Source organism: Drosophila erecta, unplaced genomic scaffold (genome assembly GCF_003286155.1).
Source record: "Drosophila erecta strain 14021-0224.00,06,07 unplaced genomic scaffold, DereRS2 tig00000092-arrow-pilon, whole genome shotgun sequence".
Taxonomy (NCBI): Eukaryota; Metazoa; Arthropoda; class Insecta; order Diptera; family Drosophilidae; genus Drosophila; species Drosophila erecta.
This window is the reverse complement of record NW_020825207.1, coordinates 9,241,267-9,260,840: the sequence shown is the minus strand read 5'-3', so window position 1 is coordinate 9,260,840 and position 19,574 is coordinate 9,241,267. Positions and strand designations below refer to the sequence as shown.

The following is a 19,574-nucleotide window of genomic DNA, read 5'->3' as shown; positions in this document are numbered from 1 at the left end:
CACACACACACCGACCTATGTATATCTACAGTGAATACTCACCGTCGAAGGCCGCATTGATGTCCCGGATGTCGTAGCTGCACACAGCCGATCCAATCAGACCATTCGTATTCGTTGTAAACGTGGCATAGAACTTGGTATCGTCCTTTGGCATCTTGTAGACCGACTGTATCTCGTTGAAGTAGAAGGGAAACTCGCTGGAGATGCTGCAGTTCATCCGCGCCTTCAGATACGTGGCCCAATTCTGGTTGATCAAGTACTTTCCACCGCGGTCGCTCTTGCACACCCGAGCCACTCGGGAGTAGACAGCTTTTCCGCAATTTATGTACTCCACGGCATGTTCGCGGAAGAAGAAGTACACAAATTCACCAATCTCAAAGGAGCCCACGAAGTTGGGTTCTGAAAAGGAAGCGAAGTGTATGGATTTCAGGGATCGAAAGCTGATCATTACATTCAGGTGAGCATTCTACATGTCTCGTTACAATTTGAATGTTCTTCTTATTGCTGTAGAGCAAAAGGCGATTTATGGCCACTACTTACTGTCCAGCAGCTTGGAGTCGTATTTCACGGTTCTCTTGAAGTTGGCCAACTTGCCGCCATCCGTCAGGTTGTACAGGTCCGATCGGAATATGACGGAATCCGCCTTGGTGAACTCTGCATTCGTGCCGGCGTACTGCATTAGGGGGGGTTGGAGGGAAATGGAACAGACATTGTTAGCAAAGGGGCAACTGTTGATAAGGCTCGAACATCACGCATACGCCCAGTAAGCCATGGCACGCACGCACACAATTACGCACAAAGTGTACGCACGTGCCTCCCTCTCTGAGTGAACCCATGTATGTACATGTGCTCATGTGTGTGTGTGCGTGTGTGTGCGTGTGTGTGCGTGTGTGTGCGTGAGTATGCGTGTGTTTCTGTGCCTTGTTCTCTAATTTAATTTCAGCTGCTTTATTGCTGCCTTTCTCTGTTTTTGCCGTCTTTAAAATTTTCTTGCCCCGTCCCAAACACAACTTTGCCAACTTCCTCCTTCGTTGGGCCCCGCTTTACTTTTGTAATTTTATTACAATTGACATTTTTCTTTTTATTTGCGCCTTCCTTTATCCGTACTTTTATTCCACTTCCGCTTTTCGGGTCGAACTTACCAGGGCGGGCAGGCCGAAGGGATTTCCGTTCTCCACATAGACGGCGGTTGAGTTGTCAGCAGGATCGTAGGGACACTTGCCAATGCCCAGGCCAATGCCGGGCACGTACTGGGATCTGGGTAAATGTGTTAAGTTTGCCTGGGGGTCAAATGAGGCGGTTCGGAAGCGGGTGGGTTAAGGAGGGTGGAAGGGAGAAATCAAACGAACGAAAAGCGCATTAGTTGACTTTAATTTTGGTCGCCCGCTGGGCTGAAATGAACTTCAAAAACTTGACTGACATTCACAATTAGGCACATTGATGAAGTCGCTGGCAAACCCTTTTTTCCTACATTGCGAACGAAGGATTTTAATGTAAGCCCAAGAGTTTTGAAATTCATTTCTTCACTATTTAAGGTGCTTGTTCTTGAAGGCAGTCCTTAAAATCGAACAATTTTGCCATCTCCTTTGTGTACTTACGTTTATTACGTAATCCTTGGGATTGTGGGCGTTGGTCCCGCAAACATATAGCTTCTGGCCATTGAAGTTCATCGGCTGGATGACCCTTATGTGATTTCGGCATTCCACCTTCTTGTCAAGCGCCAGAAAATGCAATTGCATTCGATTTGAGTTTTTGTTTTGTTTTGTGTAATTGTAATAAATGTTAGGAAATAATAGCCGTAAGGAAATCATATGGTGGTTTTTTTGTGGGTTTGTGGGTTTGTGGTTTCGAAATGCAAATGGAAATAAAACGGACAGGACGGTGGCATGAGTTAAGTTCACATATTCGTTGATATCGATAGAAAATTTTGCACATGCATGGGAAGGATTTTAATGCCTATAGAAATTGACGGCCCACTCACCTCCCGTTTTCCCTTGGACACACAATTCAGGATATCCGATCCGGTGGGCTCCAATATGAGTACATCGCGCTGGAAGCATGAGAAATAGCATTGAGTTTAAATTTATGTTGGCCAAGTTTATTGAAAGCGTGCTGGAATGCGTGCCCGCGAATGGAGCATGTTCCACCGAGAGCACGCGCCAGAATTTTTTGGTACACTCGCATGTCGCGTTTTCATCCCGATTGTGTTCTGTATGTGGCGCACGTTGGACATTTGTTTATTTAATTCGATTCGTTCTTCTTTTTCCTTTTTGTTGCGGCACTAGAATCGACAAGGAATCTGCTTTCGGTGTTTGTATTGCTGCAAATACTTTTGCCTAAGTGAAAGCCACAAATCAATGGCGGGGGAGCAAAAGCCATCGACTGACAATTTTTATGCTTGACATATAGACACAATATCCGGTGGCTCTGTGGATGCACTTTCCACTTTTATTTCCACTTGCCCCAAGTGTCAGTCCCTTTGGCCGGCGTATAAGGTCTAAGTGCTGGGACTCGACTTGAAATGCCACTCCTTCTGCCCGCCGCTCGCCCAGAAGTCAGCACAAATAATTGCTGTTAAAAGCATTTGCTGCGTCTCAGGAGGTGGCGATAGTGCACAGGACCTGGACTTGGACTTGGATTCGGACTGCAGCTTCCAAGGACGAAAAAAGCGGCGGAAAACGGTTGAACGGACAGAGGCGGATATTGGTAGTTGAAGATGGAATCATTAAAGACCAATTGCGAGCTGTCAGTGACAAGTTGGTCACTCAGAAATGCAAAGGGTGGGTTTTAGGGCGTTTCTCTTATCTGCTATCCTGCTATCAATGGCCCGTGAATTTATCGATTTCAATATCCAAATGTAACCAGGCTGTGTGCTTATGGAAAGGCTTTACTACCAACAAATTGACTACCATTAAAGGGGTACTTGTATGTTTAAATCAATAACTTTCGGCCTAGAGCAGAATGGAATAGCTTACAAAGTGGTTGTAGTAACCTTTACTTTTATGTATTTGTAGTGGAGTCGAGCATTTCTTACCTCACAAATCGATTGGCTGATGTTGCGCAGATTGAGCCGAAATATGCGATCCCTGCAAGAGAAAGGGCAAATAAATGAATTAGCATGGTAAAGAGGAAAACTTTGTCATCCCCCGGCACTCGAGTTAATCCCCGGGTCGTGCCCCCCCATGCGATAAGTTAATGCCACACCAGTTGCCAGTTGGCAGTTGCCCCGTCTGTCTGGCCCCGGGAAACTTCAGCTCATTGACATTTTTTCTGTGCCCCTGCGTTCATCTGGTTTGAAAAATCGTTGTCAGCCGCACACACCTGCTGTGCACCGGGCTGTCGGGCTGTCGAGTTGTCGGGCCTGCCAGCGTACTTATTGCAGTCAGTGTGCCCTGATTGATTGATACGTCGAATGTGGCAATATTGCCTGCCAGACAGAACAGAACAGAACAGAACAGAACTTTAAGCGGCAGCGGCGGCCCATCTCTCGCCGTTTTCCGGCCACTCGAAACTTTTGTGGCGCCGTGGAAAACAAAAGGAAAACGCAAAGGGGCAGCGGCGGTCTAAAGTGTGTTTTATGTAGTTACTGGCAGAGTTTTTGGTAGCTTTCCCCCGACAACTGCGAGACCATTAATCTTCATTTCCCTGCCGGCTCTAGGAGCCCCGCATTCGCTGACGAGAGCCGCCAGCTGTGGTTGCGTGGGGCTGTTCGCTGGGATCGGTGCCTCTCAAGTCAAGTGGTAATTTTGGTTACTTTGTTTGCCCGCTCTTAGGCGCAACCCCTACCGCCATTTTCCTACGGTTTTTCCGGACTCCTCCCCCCGGCGACCACAAAACTGTGAAAATGCGGCCGTGTTCAACTTGCCGCAGACAAATGAGCAGACGGGTGCGCTCCCTGTCAAATTGCAGAGCCGAGAACCTTCAGACTTTGCCCCCTCGTCGGTGGCATTAATTCATAATTATGTATGCCGACAGTGTGGCCAAGAGCTTGCTGGAAATATGAAATATGCAGCCCCAAATGCGTTCGGTTTGCCAAGTAGGGAGCCACATGCTGTCTCAAGCGGAACTTTCTAATTGTCTGCAACCGGAAAAGAAAGTTTCCCCAAATTATGGCATATTTTTCCACATTAAAAAGGTCTCACTAAGCCCTAAATATTTATTACGGTCAGCTGAAAACTATTTGTATTAATAATGCATTGACCTGTTTCCCGGTAAATGGCTGGTACAACCGAAAATAATGTGTAACTTTCCAATTCATTTTCATATTATTCTCTCAGGCTGATGAATATTTAACATTTTTCAAATTTCCCAAATACCCATGGTATACTTACATGGCGCCCACATATAGCGCATTGTTGTGCTCATCCATGTAGAAAGTCTTGTAGTGCAGCGGCCCGCAACTGAAGTCCTGCACATGTTCTGTAAAATATGGAGGAAAGACGGTAATGAGTATACGCACCGTGTACATTGATTAACAAAAGTTGAGACAGTTAATTAAAGCCTAATGAAACTGTCAGCGGCAGTTGGGAGGGCCAAAAAAGCGAAACGAACTAATTAAACTATTATAATTTCGGCTCAACAAACACAAAGTTAATTTATGGGGGCCTGAGTAAATACAACAGAGCATAAGGACACGGCCCCATCCTCATCCGCATCCTCATCATCGTCCTCGTCCTCGTCCATGTCCTTGCACATTTGACACTGACAGTGTCACGTACTCCAGCCGGCGATGTCACGTGCTCCAAGCCGAAGCTCGGACCCAAAAAAAAAAATAACACAAGTCGAAAAAGTTGCACCGCTGTCAATGTCATTAACAAAAGATTGAGGCATTTAGCTGAAATTTTTACGACATTAAGTTGTCAACTAATTTGGCACAATTAGTGAAACAACAAGAACACAGTGCACACAAACAAACCCAGTGAGAAGCACAGAAACACAAACACAGAGAGACGCACACACACACTAACACATACACAGCAGGACAAAAGAAAGGACAGTGGGCAAGGACAACTTTTTATTTTTGGGCAAAGCCCAAGCAAATCCTTTGATGGCCACGCTAAGAGTCATTTGTGCTGACTTGGTCGGCTCCTTTGTCCTTCGTCCTTTGGCCTCTCGCTCTGGTCATTGACAACCCTAATGGCCGGCCAACAACAATAGCAGTTAGAAAAGTGATTTCCATAATAATGCATAATGAGTGATAGATACGGAACTGCCTGTGACCTCATGCAAATTAGCCCTCATTTCGACTGTGTCGCATTTTTTGCACAATTTTCCCCGAAATATCCAGGAGTTTTGTTTTGTTTCCTAAACACAAATTATTCCATTAGTTTTAATGGCTGTTTTATCAAGAGTATCTATGCTTTGAGAAGGTCACATCTGAATTATGAAAAATAATTATTTCCATAGCTAAAAATACCGAAAGCGGCTGTGAATCAAAAATCATTTAATATTCTGATATTGATATTGAACTAGCAGCAATTTCATTCAAATTTCAGTCGCTTTTAAGATGAGTTTCTTCAGGACATTGAACTTTGGCATTACACGACGAACTTCGACTGCGAAGTCAAATCAATCAAATTGCGAGTGTAGTCCCAATTTAATTAAAATTCGTCCATCTTCATCCCACGACATAATTCGGGTGCCCATACAGGTCGTGCTTTCCGACAAGTACAATAAGGTAACTTATGGTGAATCCGTGTTCACAGAGTCATGACAATAGATCTTGATAGGCTTTGGCCTTCACAGTGGAGGAACGCCAGCGCCTGTGTATCCATGGACTCATGCCGGCCTGCGTTCGAACCTACGATGAGCAGATGCTGGCCATCGAGTCCAACTTCCACTCCTTTGAATCCAATGTGGGCAGGTATCGCTATTTGAGGGCCCTGCGCCAGGGATACGAGCGACTGTACTTCCAGTTCGTGTCGAAGAACGTGAACGTGGTGCTACCCATTATCTACACGCCCACGGTGGGCTTGGCGTGCACTGTTTACGGAATGTTGTACCGAGGCATGACCGGCATTCATATCAACAAGCATGATCGAGGCCACATGAAGGAGATCCTGGCCAACTGGCCGATGAGTAGGGAGGTGAAAGCCATCTGTGTGACCGACGGCCAGCGTATCCTGGGACTGGGCGACCTGGGAGCCAATGGCATGGGCATAACCGTGGGAAAAATGGAACTTTACACAGCTCTGGCCGGAATTCCGCCGAGTATGTTGTTGCCAGTTTGCCTGGATGTGGGCACAAACAACAAATCGCTTCACGAGGATCCCCTGTACATCGGTCTACGGGATGAGCGTTTGCAGGGCGATGAGTACGTGTGCTTTGTGGATGAGTTCATGGAGGCAGTGGTATCCACCTTTGGCAGTCAGACGCTCATCCACTTCGAGGACTTTGCGACACCCAATGCCTTTATGTTTCTGAACAGGTATCAGCATTGCTACTGTCATTTCAATGACGACATTCAGGGCACTGCCGCCGTGGGTTTGGGAGGATTGCTGGGCATCCAGAGGATCACCAAGAAGCCGCTGGAGGAGCACGTCATTGTCTTTGCGGGAGCAGGCAGCGCAGCCATGGGCATCGCCAGTCTGCTTAAAACGGAGCTGATATCTAGGGGTCTCTCCGAGGCTGATGCCGCCAAAAACATATATTTTTACGACCAAGATGGTTTGCTGACCACATCGAGGAAGAGCATACCGGATCTTCTAAGCATTTTCGCCAAGAACATGAAGGAAACGAAGTCCCTAGAGACGTTGGTCGAGCAAGTAAAGCCCTCAATTATAATGGGTGCCACCTCAGCACCTGGACTTTTCACAGAGAAAATAATTCGCACCATGGCAGCGAATCACGAGCGTCCTGGCATCTTTGCCTTCTCCAATCCCACCATTAAATCGGAGTGCACTGCCGAACAGGCCTACAAGTTCTCAGATGTAAGTGTTCTAATCAGATGCAGAAAATTCCCATTTTATTTTTTACATCTTGTCCAGGGAAAGGCTATATATTCGGCTGGATCTCCTTTCCCGCCCGTGGAGTTCAATGGCAAAAGGCTGACTCCTGGTCAAGCCAACAACTGCTTTGCTTTTCCCGGCTTGGTTTTGGGCACCATGACGGTTTTGGCCACTCGAATGCCAGACGAGATATTCCTGTTATGCGCCCATGAGCTCGCTAAATTCCCAACAAACGAGGACTTACAGAGTGGACGTATCTATCCCCTGGTGAAGCAGGCCAATGAAGTGGCCTATAAAATCGGCGTGAAAGCAGCCAAGTATCTGATAGAAAATGGTGAGAGCCTACCAATATTCCTATATAATCTTTTTAAATTAATCCTTTGAAACCTATTAGGTTACGCCAAGCGCACTTTAGATCCGGATGATGTTGAGGAGTATATCAAAAATAATTGTTATAAGCTGAACTATGGAAGTTCGCTGGCTGAGACATGGGCGTATCCAAAGATGAAGCCGCATCCAAGTACAGCGGGCCATGGAAAGAAAGATCAACAGAAAAAGTAGGCGTTCAGGCAAACATTTACAATTATCTCAAAATTTCCAGATGAAAAGGTGTCCATAAAATTTCGGAGTTACACAACACATTTTAGCCATGGAATTTCGCCGATTGCAGCCATTGCTGCGCCTTTCATCACGGCCTCTTCTGAGCTTCTGCAGGCAGGTCAGCGTTTATGATGACGAAATGGATCAAGTAATGAGACCTAACTGGCACGTCATTATGAATGGAAAGTACAATAAGGTGTGTAAGGATAGGATCCCTATGCATTGAATGCCCAAAACTAATTGCTACATGCCTCGAATAGGGTCTTGCCTTCAGCATCAGGGAGCGGCAACGTCTGGGCATCATGGGATTGATGCCCTGCTCCGTGCGCTCCATGGATGATCAGATGAATGCAGCCCAGGCGAACTTTGATGCCAGACCCTCCAATATGGCCCGATTTGCATACTTGAGTGCACTCCACAATCGACACCGACGACTGTACTACCGGTTCATCAAGGAAAATATCGAGAGAGCGCTGCCCATTGTTTATACACCAACGGTGGGTGATGTGGTGAACGCCTACGGACTGAACTTCCAGCAGGCCATCAGCCTGTTCATCAGCATTCACGACAAGGGCCACATCCGGGATCTAATGCACAACTGGGTGGATGAGGGCGTGAAGGCCATCTGTGTGACCGATGGCGGAAGGGTCCTGGGTCTCGGAGACATGGGAGCCAATGCCATGGGCATTAGTTTGGGAAAATTGGTTCTATACACGGCATTGGGCAGCATTCCGCCGAGCACACTTATGCCCGTTTGCCTGGACGTGGGTACCGATAATCAGTCCCTGCTGCAGGATCCCCTCTATGTGGGGGCACGAATTCCGCGGGTAAAGGGACCGGAGTACGATGAACTGGTGGATGAATTTATGGAGTCGGTGGTTAAATGCTTCGGACACAGCACCTTTATTCACTTCGAGGACTTTGCCACTCCCAATGCCTTGAAGTTCTTGGATAAATACAGGAACGATTACTGTTGCTTCAACGATGACATCCAGGGGACGGGCGCCACTGGTCTGGCCGCGTTCATCAACGTGGAGCGCATCACTGGCCGTAAATTGGAGGACACCATATTCCTCTTCGTGGGAGCTGGGAGTGCGGCACTGGGAATCGCCAATATGTTGGCCATGGAACTGGAGGTACGCGGCATTCCTACCGAGGAGACAACCAAAAACATCTACCTGATGGATCTGAATGGTTTGTTAACCCACGAGTCGCCCAATCCACCCGAGCTAGGGAAAATATTTATTAAGTCCATGGAGCCCATGAAGGATCTTTTGGCCGTGCTGGAGAAGCTGAAGCCGTCCGTACTTGTCGGAGCCACTGGCGTGGGTGGAATTTTCAACGAAGAAGTGCTGAAAACTATGGCAAAAAATCACGAACGTCCTGCAATTTTTCCCCTCTCAAATCCAACTGCCAATTCGGAATGCACCGCCGAACAGGCCTTTACACACACTGAGGTTAGATTGAGTATCTGAGGGGTATGTCCTCTAGTTATGTGAGACCTATGTTTTGTATATTATACAGGGTCGTGTCCTCTTCGGTTCCGGATCGCCCTTTCCGCCAGTGGTCATCAATGGCAAAAGATATCAGCCCTCGCAGGCCAACAACTGTCTGACTTTTCCGGGCATCGCACTGGCTGCCATTGCGGCAAAGGCCCGATGTCTGCCAAATGCCGTATTTTCGGTAGTGTCGCATGAACTGGCCAGGAATACACCGCAGGAGCTGCTGGACGAGGGCATCCTGTTTCCGCCCATCAAGGATGCAAACAGTGTGGCCTTCAATGTGGGCGTAGCGATGACTCAGTATCTATTTGATAATGGTAAGAAATCGCGCGTCCCAAAAACTGCGCCCAAACGAACGCGGTCTTTGCTCATGTTTGATTGCATCCTGTGCTCTTCCAGATCTTTCGAATATCTACCCAAAGCCCGACGATGTCTGTGAGTTCGTCAAGAGCCGTCTGTATAAATTCGAGTACCGAAACTCACTGCCAACTACTTGGGATTATCCCGAGCAACCGCCGACACCCAAAGCCAGACCCAAGTCCACGCCCAAGAAAAAAAGCACGGAGTAAACTTGGCCGGGATTCCTTTATATCGAGCACTACTGACCTGATTTTCAGCTGAGCGGGAGCCGTGTGTGTAATTAGTTGCAGATGCAAGAATACAAGGACCTACATACACCGAGGCACATACAAAGTGGCACGATAAATGCCCGACATTTTAACGTTATTATTGTCCTGTCAACGGGAAGCCAGTTGACATGCTCGTGCGCCTGTGTGTGTGTGTGTGTATCCAGCTGATTTGCATATAAAATAGGACGAAATGTCTGCTCACCAAAAATGTCAATCAATTTCTTAGCCTCCTTTGCGCTCCTTTTAGACATTTTTTCTCTTTTTTTTGGGGGGGCAAGAGTGAGGCGAGTGAGACGAGAGGACGTGCATGCATTAAAAAGCAATTGGTGTTAAAAGAGCAGTCAGGCGGCAGTCGCACGTTGTCTGCTTGTCTATCAGTTTGGCATTGGCATGTGCCCCACCCAGTCCTCCGACTGCTCCTCGGTTTCCCTACGAGCGGAGAGCTTTCCTCGGGAAACTTGCCCCTAGCCGCCCCAAGCCAAGGAAGCCCCGGGAAAAAGTGGAAGCAACAGAAATGCGAAATCATTTCCCTCGACTGACAGCTGTCAAAATATTTGCTCTCTGTCGATGGCTGCGTGGCTTCTGCCGCTGCGTGTGTCCTTGTCCTCTGTAAATTTCATTTTAATATTCATTACTTCACACTTAACACTCGGCGAGGAACCCCATGTTGACCACATTCGGCTCTTAAATCGATGGCGCTGCGTCTGGGCGACGCGAAAAACTTAAGTTCAGACTTAAGGCTAAAAAGAGATCTTGAGGCGACGGTCGGTTTCGTTACGGTTAGCCTGGCTTATGGAATTTAATTGGCCATAAAAATGTATGCGGCTTGTTGAACGTGGCAAGCTGTAGCCGTAAATCGTAAATTTCCCTCATGCCAGGCTTCCGCATCGATTTACGCCCCACGATAGGGCTCTAAATTTAAATGCCAGCGGCAAAGGTTAAGGGTTTTCCTTCTTTTTTTCCCCCTGCTCAGGGATAAAGATTATATGATGCGTCAGCATATAAATTATAGGCCAGATAAACCAGATAAAAGGCAGCTAAACAAAGTCAGTTGAAGGGAAACTTAAGGTTTTTATGTTTTATGTTTATAAGCACGTTTAACTCGGTTATAAAATGACAAATAAATTGCAAAAGGCAATGAATAGTATTGGATATTGTGGGCTTTACAGCTGAGTAACAAGATAAATATTTATTCATTGACCTCAAAATATTTGCTTGGCTTTTCCTGATAAGTGCAAACCTATTTTAGTTAAATAAACGCTTTCAGTGCTTTTCCTGCGGTTAATTGAAGGTTTTTTTCTGTTCAGGCCCATATTTGAATTGGTTTTGCCTAAGCCTCAGTGTTATCTATCTGGCCAAGTCTAAGCCCCAAATGGGTCAAAGCCGAGGCCAGAAGTTGGGGGCCAAAGCTCACTTGACTGTGCTCAGTCGATAAGTAGCCCCAATAAACACAAAAGTCTACTCAGCTCGGCCTCTGTTGCTTTTCGCCGACCGCTACTTCATCTTTTTGAAGATTTTCATTTATCTGCTGGCCAAGATAAAACAGGCAGGCAGGCCAGAAATATAAGTAAGGAAGCAAAAAAATGCGGCAGAAAGCAAGAAAAAAAAGGAAGAGAAAGCGGCACTTAAATCCATTTAAGCGAATTTTTCAAGCATTAAATTTGCGTTTACGTTACGTATACTTAACTTCCAATGGCAACGGCAAATGTTGGGTGGCTGGGTGGCAAGGATGCGAGTGGTGGGGATGCTGGGGCGAAGGACGAAGGACGAAACTCTGAGCCTGGCAGCAGGTAAATGAAAAATTTGCCTCCACTTTCGTGGTGCGCGGCGTCCAAATGTATTTTGCATCATTTGTCTTAGCCAGGCCAAGGATCTCTTTTCCTATCTCTCCCACACCAAACACACACACACACACACGCACACACATACATACATACGCAGAAAACACCTGCCTTTGCATATGGTCACAGTTTTCGGTCCGACTTCTGTTTCACACTACCCATATGAAAATTGTGGTTGTACACACACACACACGCACGCACACATGGGAACGTTTTGTTTGGCTGCGACTTCCATTGTTGTGTTTTGCGGCCATGTAAATGCCCTGCCACGCCCACCTCCCGCCCACGCGCCGTGTCGCCCCGCATTGTTGTTGTTGCCCTTGTGGAGCATTTTTTCTTATCTCCACTTTGCATGCCGCACACTGTTTTCCCTCCGTTTCCTTTTCTTCTTTCCAGACGAACTGAGTCAGCACTTAATTTTTATTTGATTCTGTCTCAGTTGCGTTGCGGTTGCTTGACTTGGCTTCACTGTACTTCGCTACACTTCACTTCACTCCACCGTAGATTCACGCCAAGTGCCAGGCAGTGCGTAATTTTTTATGGCGTTAATTCAACAATGATTGGCTTTTCAACAGCCGAAAGGAAACCGAATCTGTGCTGCTATGCCAGTTCTTTTTGCTCTTAAGTCAAATGAAATATTCTGTGAATTTACGTTGAGTAATGTCTAGCAAATGGAAAATACAAAATTCTTTTGAGGGTTGTAACATTACTAAGCACTCGCTTCCTGCAAGAGCTGATGCAAAGGCAAAATAATCATCAGGAAGTACGTGTGCATTAAGTAGTTTTGCGGATCCGGAAATGTAAAGCTCGGGTCGTGGCCATGCATCAAGCTTATCTCGCTACCAGCAGCAGCAACTGTCGCACAAATCTGGAAGCCATTTGCCAATGTCCTGGACACCACCTGCATTCTGGCTACATATAAATATGTGTTCGATATTTAACAGCTTCCACTCGAATGCGCCAGCCAAGCGGACTGCGACTGCCGCTGGAGAAGGAGAAGGAGGTGAAGTAGATCCCGGAGTCGCCGATGCAGACGAGACATATGTATGCAAAGTGAACTGCCGCCGATGTTGGCCAGGCTTAAATTTGGCTCAGGCTTTAGGGCAAGTTTGCTCACAGAACTCGCCCGGAGGCCACGAACAAATAGCAGTCGCACTGTGCGAAAAAGTCGAGCAAATTAGCCGCACTGTCTATAAGATGTATTGCAATTATCTGATTTGCAATCATTGAAATTGTCACCATATTTGTTTGAGCTATTTTTATTTTTTGTTTTCGGTTAAGCAGCCATGCTTAATAAGCTTACCACGTTTGTGTGCGCCTTCGTGGCAGCCACAATAAACAATGCAATTGCCACGTAATGTTAATGTTAATGCACTACGGTTTTTCGTTCGGTGTGTGCTGTAAAAACCCAATAAGGTAAGCGGCAAACAGCCTGCCATGCCACTGTGTATGTGTGTGTGTGTGTGTGTGTGTTTGTGTAAGCACCTGGCATTTGTGTTGAGCACGTTCGTACCTTATGTGGGATTTAGCTTAGACTTCATTTTACTGGGCTGCGCTTTTGGTTTCATTCCGTGTGTCTCTTCAGGCCCTTCTTTATGCGAGTTTATGATGGCAGAGCCGTAAAAAAGCGAGAAAGAAATTGGGTACCGCGAGGAGGAAGGAGCGAGAGGGATAGAAACAGAGGGAGAGAGAGAGAGAGAGAGAGAGAGAGAGAGTGGTGTGGTATAGTAAAAATAAAGCCATAGACATGGCTGGCACCGGCACTTGAGTCCCCTGCAGGCTCACCAGGACTCTCCGATGTCCTGGATAGCCAGACAATGCTGTAATCTAGAAACACAAACGTGCAATTCTCTGCTCACTGCAAATGTGGTTGAGCACACAGTACGTATACGTAATATGTATGTGTGTGTTCACTTGCACACTCTCGACACGAAATGGCGTGGGAATATATTACAAGTTGGTTTACAAGGGAAGTGTGTCAGTGGCTTCGGGAGAAGCGAAGGAAAAAACAAGGATATGCCAACTTAAAGCACTCAACGAGCTACCATTTTTAAAGCCAAATCCCAGGGATATGCGCTGGGATGCCGAAACTGGTCAAAAATTGAGGCAACATAACTCAGCGGATGAGTTTTACGACTCCATCGGAAGCTGCATGTTGCAATTGCAGCAGCGAGAGGAAACATTAGCAAGTCTAGACACCTACGTCATGCGTCAGCAACACTGGCAAATGCGGCAGGGGAGTGCAGGGAGTGCGGCGGGGAGGGCCGAAAAAACGTGCAGCAGGACCAAAAGGATATGTACTCGAACGAAAGGAGCCGGAAAACTGAGAAAACTGAGGAAACTGGGAAAAAATGAGACGTCAAGCAGACGATGAAGTCGACGTGGTCTGACAGCCCGGCAGACAGCCAGCGAACTCCCAAAAGGATCTGAGCCAAAAAGGAGCAGAAACAGGACCACGACCACCAGGAGCATTTGAACCTCTTGGCTTGTTTAATATGCTGAAAAATACGCGTCTCGACTTACTTCTGCCCGAATTTTCACCGCCTTCCCTTTGCCCGCGCAGCTTCCTTTCCACTTGGAATGCATTTCCGAGTTTTACATTTCCATTTCAATGTAACGACACATGTATTTGTGGTAAAAGCTTATGGGGAAAACTGCGAGGGGAAGTGAGGCGGAGCGAAAAGGGGCGAGAAAAGCCGAAGAGTGGGCGGACTAAAATTTCCCTGGAATTCATCAAGCGATCTGCGCTCTGAAGCGTTTTTAATTACAGCGCATAATTGGAATTCGATATCTAACCACGTCGGGGTCACCACCTGAAATTACACCAAATACCAGTGCTACACCCCGGAGCATGTGGTTCGAGTGTGTGGCAAACTTTCCAGCACTATGATAAAAATTTTCCAATTACCAATTTTCCATATTTCAAAGCGCCCGCATAAATATTTATGGCGAAAATTTATGAAAACTAAACGTGAGAGCCACACAAAGTGTGGGTGCCTGGCATTCGCATAGCTGCAAGCCACACACGTCTAAGTACACTGGAAAAACAACTGACCGCTGATGTTTTAAGCCGAACAATGTCAAAAACGTATGCTTCTGGAAAGTGTCAGACTTAAACTTCAGCCAAGTTCCAAGTGCCCATTGAAATGGTATGTTAAGGACCTGAGCCTAAAATGCAGTTTCAATCTGGCGCAGAACTTGACTAGCTAGCCAAAATCTGAAATTGTGGCGAAAAATATATTTCGTGCAGTGCTCAAATATATTTACATTAAGCTGCGAGTGCAGTGGATAAGCTTTTACTATGTACATGGAATGGGGGATAAATCTCTTGCATATTTTTTAGGTGATTTGAATTTTTTAGAGGGGGTGGCACTAAATTTCCCCCAGCTTATCCCCGGGGCTGTGTGTCAGCGTGTTGAGCAAGCTTCCAGCTGAATATCTCTGGCCATGAATGTGGCCCAGAGAGCACTTTCCCTGCTGCCCACCGAATCCCTGCGGCCACGTGACATTGGAAAGGAAAGCCACGTTTGCATGCCGAGCCAAAGGACGCCGTGTGAGCTGAATGAGTGGGGCGGAGGGGAAAAAAAAAGGAAAGCGGAAAGCAACCACAGCAGCGGCACTTTACCTTGATTTCCCCAAAGCTCAGCCCAAGCCGCCCAGCAGCCCCGCCCATCACTCACCTACTCAACCGCCCAGTGCGCAATTGGCCGCAATTTGTTTTCAGCTGCTAAACAAGTCGGCAGATTTGAGGCTTGGGGGCTTTCCCTCGACGCCTTCGGTGCGTTGCAAGTGCTAATTAATCTTAGGCCAGGTACACTACTTCAGCGATATGAAGTGACTGGAAGTGACTGAAGTGAGTGCTCACACCCCCAGACTTCAGGATACAAGACTACTACCCCTTGCCCTGATGGCCATTAATTAAATTACGCAGAGGAAAAAGTTCAAAAACACATAAATCAGTCTGAATCATTGGGGCTGTCTCTTCGCCCCTTCGCTTTCCGTGTTCATGTCCATGTCCGTGTCCTTTGGGCCAGATGGCTTTTTAGTACCCTTGCGGGACGCAACATAAATATTTGTACTACTTTCCACTTTCCACACCCCACCTCCCGCCACCCATTTGCGATCGCACACGCACTGATAAACTCATTTAAATGTTAATGCAGCGTCAAAAGTTTCTCGAAACGTAGGAAATTGCATGCATTTTATTGGCCATTATGTGTAGCCCGTATTGAGACGTGGTGGTGGCTCCGTTTTGGGTGGCAGTGCACTCTGCCCCGGGTTGAAGTGCTTCCCATCTTGGTTTAATAACTGCAACATTGTTGCCTTAACCCCTGGTGTTCGTGCGACATGAGGACGAGGGTTTTGAGTTTGTGGAATGGGTGTGTGCCTGTCTGCATGTTAATTATGTGGCGAAAAGGAAAAACTAAACAAAAACACACGAGCTGAATTTTCCACAGGGTTGTGTGCCAATAGAGATGTGCATTGGGGGTCGGAAATGTGGGACAGGCAAGTAATTTCGTTATAGCTAACGAATTTGTAGTTTGGTAACATTTATATCATAAAATCGTTTTCTCCAACTAATCCTTCTGCTATTGGCACTAGTGAGACCACATAAATAGAAACTTTTCCTTATTATATATATTTATGCGGTTAAAACTGTTTTGCACGTAAATTTACAAACTATCCACTTACTAAGCGCACGTGAAAGTTCGCCTAATTAGTTGAACGAATGCAGATGCGGTTGAAACTTTGCCCGGCAAAAGACAGCGCACCCTGCTCAACCCCTTTCAGAATGTCCTTTGGCCCACTTCATGTTATTGTTTATAACACATTTGCTCATCATAATAGGCAACATTTTCGTAAAAACATGCCAAGACAGTGGCGGCGCCATTAACCCTGTTAATGCTGCAATTATGCGGCAAGAATAATGTTCGGGGAGCAGGTGAGTTGGCAGGTGAGGTGGCAGGTGAGGTGGCAGTTACCGGGGCCGCACTGTTACAGTGGGTAACTGCCATAAATCCACATCGCCTTGCCGAAACTTCGAGGGTCTCTTAGTGTGTGTGCGCCATAATGATAGGTGCCTGCGACGAGCATTTGCGAAAGGAGTGAGTTCCTGAGCTCTCCTGCTGGCAACACAAATACAAAGTGTGGATGGAGATGCAGATGGAGCTGAAGTCTGAGCTGAAACTGGAGCTGGAGCTGGGGCCTGAGATGGGCAGTATATACGTACAATGGCACCAAGTTGTAAGTTTAATTACCCACATAACAGAGACATGAAATCGCGGGGAGGGGGCAGCAGCTCTCGTCTAATTAGACAGACACGCTCTGACACAGTTGGTCCGCCGGCCTGATATATAGAAGTCCGATTCTGCTTTACGATCGTTTTATTGTGTTCGGTGTCCGTGCGTGCACTATAATTGCATTCGCCACAGCGAACTACCTCTACTGCTATGCTGCTACTGCCGTCATATAAATCGTAAAAATGTTGAAAAATAATCATCATAAAAGACAAACAAGAAGCCATTCGGCACGCAAGGTGAGCCAAGCTGGCTCCTCTACCTCTGCAACGCAGATATTATTTAAGTTTTTATGTCCTTTCTTCGGCTGGCGGGTCCTTTGGCGGGTCCTTCGTGTCCTTTGCCGGCAGTTGAGCACATAAATCATTTGACTTGTTTGCCCTGCCCAGCACGCCTTTCTCTTCATTTACTCATTAGATTTGGGCCATTCGCACAGTGTCTCTGTTTGCGCCCGGCTTTTTCTCGCTTTCACAACACAAAGGACATAATAATATGCTTATTTCCAGACTACACCTTTTGTGTCAACAGTGTCCCCTGATTCGGATACTCTCCTCCTGCGTCAGCACAATTTCTCCGGCAAAATGGAAGCAACAGCAACTGGCCTCGACGTTGATTGGCAGCTTGAATTTGGGGGCTTTTCGGCTGGTTGCCTGCTATTTTCTTAATTTTCAACACGTTTGCTTCTTTCCCTTTGAGGCATTTCTCTTTCCGGACACGCCTTGCCTTTGGGGGCCCGACAAAGGAGTATCTATTTCGTGACAAAAGGCAACTTTAACTTTCCCCACTATAATTTCACTGTGGACCAAGACCGCTACGACTACCACCTGGCAAAGAAAAACACAGAAAAAAGTATGCTAACACCATGCAGCACGCACATGTCGTGGAGTGTTAAGGACGCAGTGGAGTGTCCTTTCAGCCTTCTTGCGTTTTGTATGCGCATAACTTTGCACCTCGACCAGACGCCGCCAAAGTGCGTGCGACACATATTCTTACAGAGCGAGAAAATATCATATAAAAGGGTTGACAATTCGATTTTATGGCCGAATGACGCATATCGCAAGTGATTAAATAATAAAAGAGAATTTACAAATATATTGCTTTATACACATAGGGATATTAAATTACGATATTAAGATATTTGCTGTTTTACCAATCGATGTAACAAACTTTAAGCTACACATTTTGCGTCTTTTTCTCGCTGTTGAGCAGGGCTTTAAGAATTCCCTTAAAGCAATCGCACACAGCTTCCTTTGGGCCTCCTTCTTTTTCTCGGAATAAGGAGGATGAATTCGGACGCATTTCTTTGACGACGCGTGGCCTAAATTGTTTCAAATTACAGGACAGCACCTTGCTGCCCTAATCCGCAACTGTGCCGTGTGTATATGTGCGCTTGTGTCTGTGTCTCTGCCAGTGTGTGTGTGTGTGTGTAGGTTTGCCGTTTCCGGCAGCTCATTTCCGTTTCACCTCAATTGGGTAAACCAAAAAAATATAAGCTTCTTCTATAAAACTCGTGTAGCACTAAAAAATCGTATAAAGGCAACTCCGAGGGGAGCACATGCAACGCAGCAGGTTGCGCCGTTGCCTTCAGAAGGGTGCATAAATTAGAGAGTTAGACGCGGGGGTGGGATGGGTGAATGGGTGGTTTCCGTGTAATGGCAAGGTTGCAGTTGACCGTAGACAGCTGGCAGAAAGGCAGAACGGCAGAAGGAGACAACGGAGCGGTGGTATTCACCCCCTGGGAGGAATATCGGCCAACACCTCAGCACTTATTTATGGTGGGGCATTTTAAATTCTACCCACCTTCGCTGCACACAGCGCACCATGCCTCAGCGCCCACCACTGCTTCCCCCTGTATCTCCACTAATTCGAAAGTGTGGCAAATTGCACGGCACACAGGGGCCTCCTCCCATCCCTCTGTCCCACAGAAAACGCGCACCCCCTGAAGGAAATTTGGCCCAAAAATTGCACGGTAATTGTAGCCGCTAAATTTCACTTTTGCTCGGGCTTTGCGCCAAAAGGTAGCAGCCAGCAATTGAGCGGTTAGAACGGCGGGAAGTAGCAAAAGCAACACACACACACACAAATAGTGAATTATGCGGCAGACTGAAGTTTTTCCCCGCACTGGAAAACCCCCAGCCCGCCGCCTCATCTCATGACAGCCTGGCCGGCAGTTTTCATTTTTAAATTGGCGGTTTTATGTGCAATTCGAAATGGCAATGTATGCAGGATGGCTCGTGTGGGTGTGAGTGGGTGTGTGCGCTGTGCCATGACTAATATTTGCACACACCCGCAAACACACCACTACAGACGCGCATACGCATACGCACACTTACAGCCACAGACAGTCTGCTTGTTGTACGCATTAGCCAAATTTTATTGCATACTTTTGTGCGCTATTGCAATTTAATGTGCCCCCACCCATGTCCTTTTAGCCATCTGCGCTCCGTGTGCGGTTTTATGCTCCACGCATAATTTTTGCGTAACAATTGAAATACTCGCAATGCGAATGCAAAATATCCACGGTTCGAGTTGAGATTTATATTTAGCTATTAAGCCATATTTGCCGGGCCAAACAAGGCGCGTCGCCATCGTCCCTTTTCCCCCTGGCAAACACACCTCTGCCCCCCGCAAAGGGAAAGTTCATTTTTCATGGAAATGACTTTATATGATTATATGTGTCGGTCCTTATAAGCGAACGGTGCGCGACGCCACATTAAGACGCTTTTAATGCCAGTAGTCGATGGGTGGCTATGGAATG

General features: G+C 46.8%; 3 protein-coding genes across 5 annotated transcripts in view; 2 read left to right on the top strand and 1 right to left on the bottom strand.

The window, feature by feature from the left end:
• The window catches only part of LOC6548841 (semaphorin-2A), a 45,875-nt gene that overhangs the window by 7,560 nt on the left and 18,741 nt on the right, over nt 1-19,574 (bottom strand). For 2 of the 3 annotated variants that reach the window (XR_003407837.1, XM_015156232.2), the window contains exons 3-9: nt 4,332-4,419; nt 3,035-3,086; nt 1,982-2,050; nt 1,599-1,709; nt 1,143-1,280; nt 541-673; nt 43-399 (exon numbers count right to left, since the gene is read on the bottom strand). Coding sequence is in view for 2 of the 3 variants with exons in the window: in XM_015156232.2 (XP_015011718.1) it covers nt 43-399; nt 541-673; nt 1,143-1,280; nt 1,599-1,709; nt 1,982-2,050; nt 3,035-3,086; nt 4,332-4,419 (948 nt within the window). In the remaining variant the exon portion in view is untranslated. The remainder of the gene's footprint in view (nt 1-42; nt 400-540; nt 674-1,142; nt 1,281-1,598; nt 1,710-1,981; nt 2,051-3,034; nt 3,087-4,331; nt 4,420-19,574) is intronic. The other variant, XM_001975319.3, reaches the window with a different exon arrangement.
• Nucleotides 5,482-7,508, top strand: LOC6548842 (NADP-dependent malic enzyme). Its single transcript, XM_001975320.3, has 4 exons — nt 5,482-5,677; nt 5,730-6,929; nt 6,987-7,281; nt 7,342-7,508. Exons 1-4 carry the CDS (start codon nt 5,507-5,509, stop codon nt 7,506-7,508), a joined length of 1,833 nt encoding a protein of 610 aa, XP_001975356.1. The 5' UTR covers nt 5,482-5,506.
• Nucleotides 7,505-9,839, top strand: LOC6548843 (NADP-dependent malic enzyme). The gene is made up of 4 exons (XM_001975321.3): nt 7,505-7,743; nt 7,808-9,004; nt 9,072-9,366; nt 9,449-9,839. The coding sequence occupies exons 1-4, from the start codon at nt 7,597-7,599 to the stop codon at nt 9,616-9,618; spliced, it is 1,809 nt and encodes a 602-aa protein (XP_001975357.1). The 5' UTR covers nt 7,505-7,596; the 3' UTR covers nt 9,619-9,839.

What these genes read in the sequence shown, in the direction of transcription:
- LOC6548842 (XM_001975320.3), top strand. Translation starts at nt 5,507, where the DNA reads ATGAGTTTCTTCAGGACATTGAACTTTGGCATTACACGACGAACTTCG. An exon ending in TTTCCGACAAGTACAATAAG is followed by an intron (nt 5,678 to 5,729) that starts GTAACTTATGGT and finishes AGATCTTGATAG; the next exon opens with GCTTTGGCCTTCACAGTGGA. An exon ending in CAAGTATCTGATAGAAAATG is followed by an intron (nt 7,282 to 7,341) that starts GTGAGAGCCTAC and finishes GAAACCTATTAG; the next exon opens with GTTACGCCAAGCGCACTTTA.
- LOC6548843 (XM_001975321.3), top strand. Translation starts at nt 7,597, where the DNA reads ATGGAATTTCGCCGATTGCAGCCATTGCTGCGCCTTTCATCACGGCCT. An exon ending in TGAATGGAAAGTACAATAAG is followed by an intron (nt 7,744 to 7,807) that starts GTGTGTAAGGAT and finishes TGCCTCGAATAG; the next exon opens with GGTCTTGCCTTCAGCATCAG. An exon ending in AGGCCTTTACACACACTGAG is followed by an intron (nt 9,005 to 9,071) that starts GTTAGATTGAGT and finishes TATATTATACAG; the next exon opens with GGTCGTGTCCTCTTCGGTTC.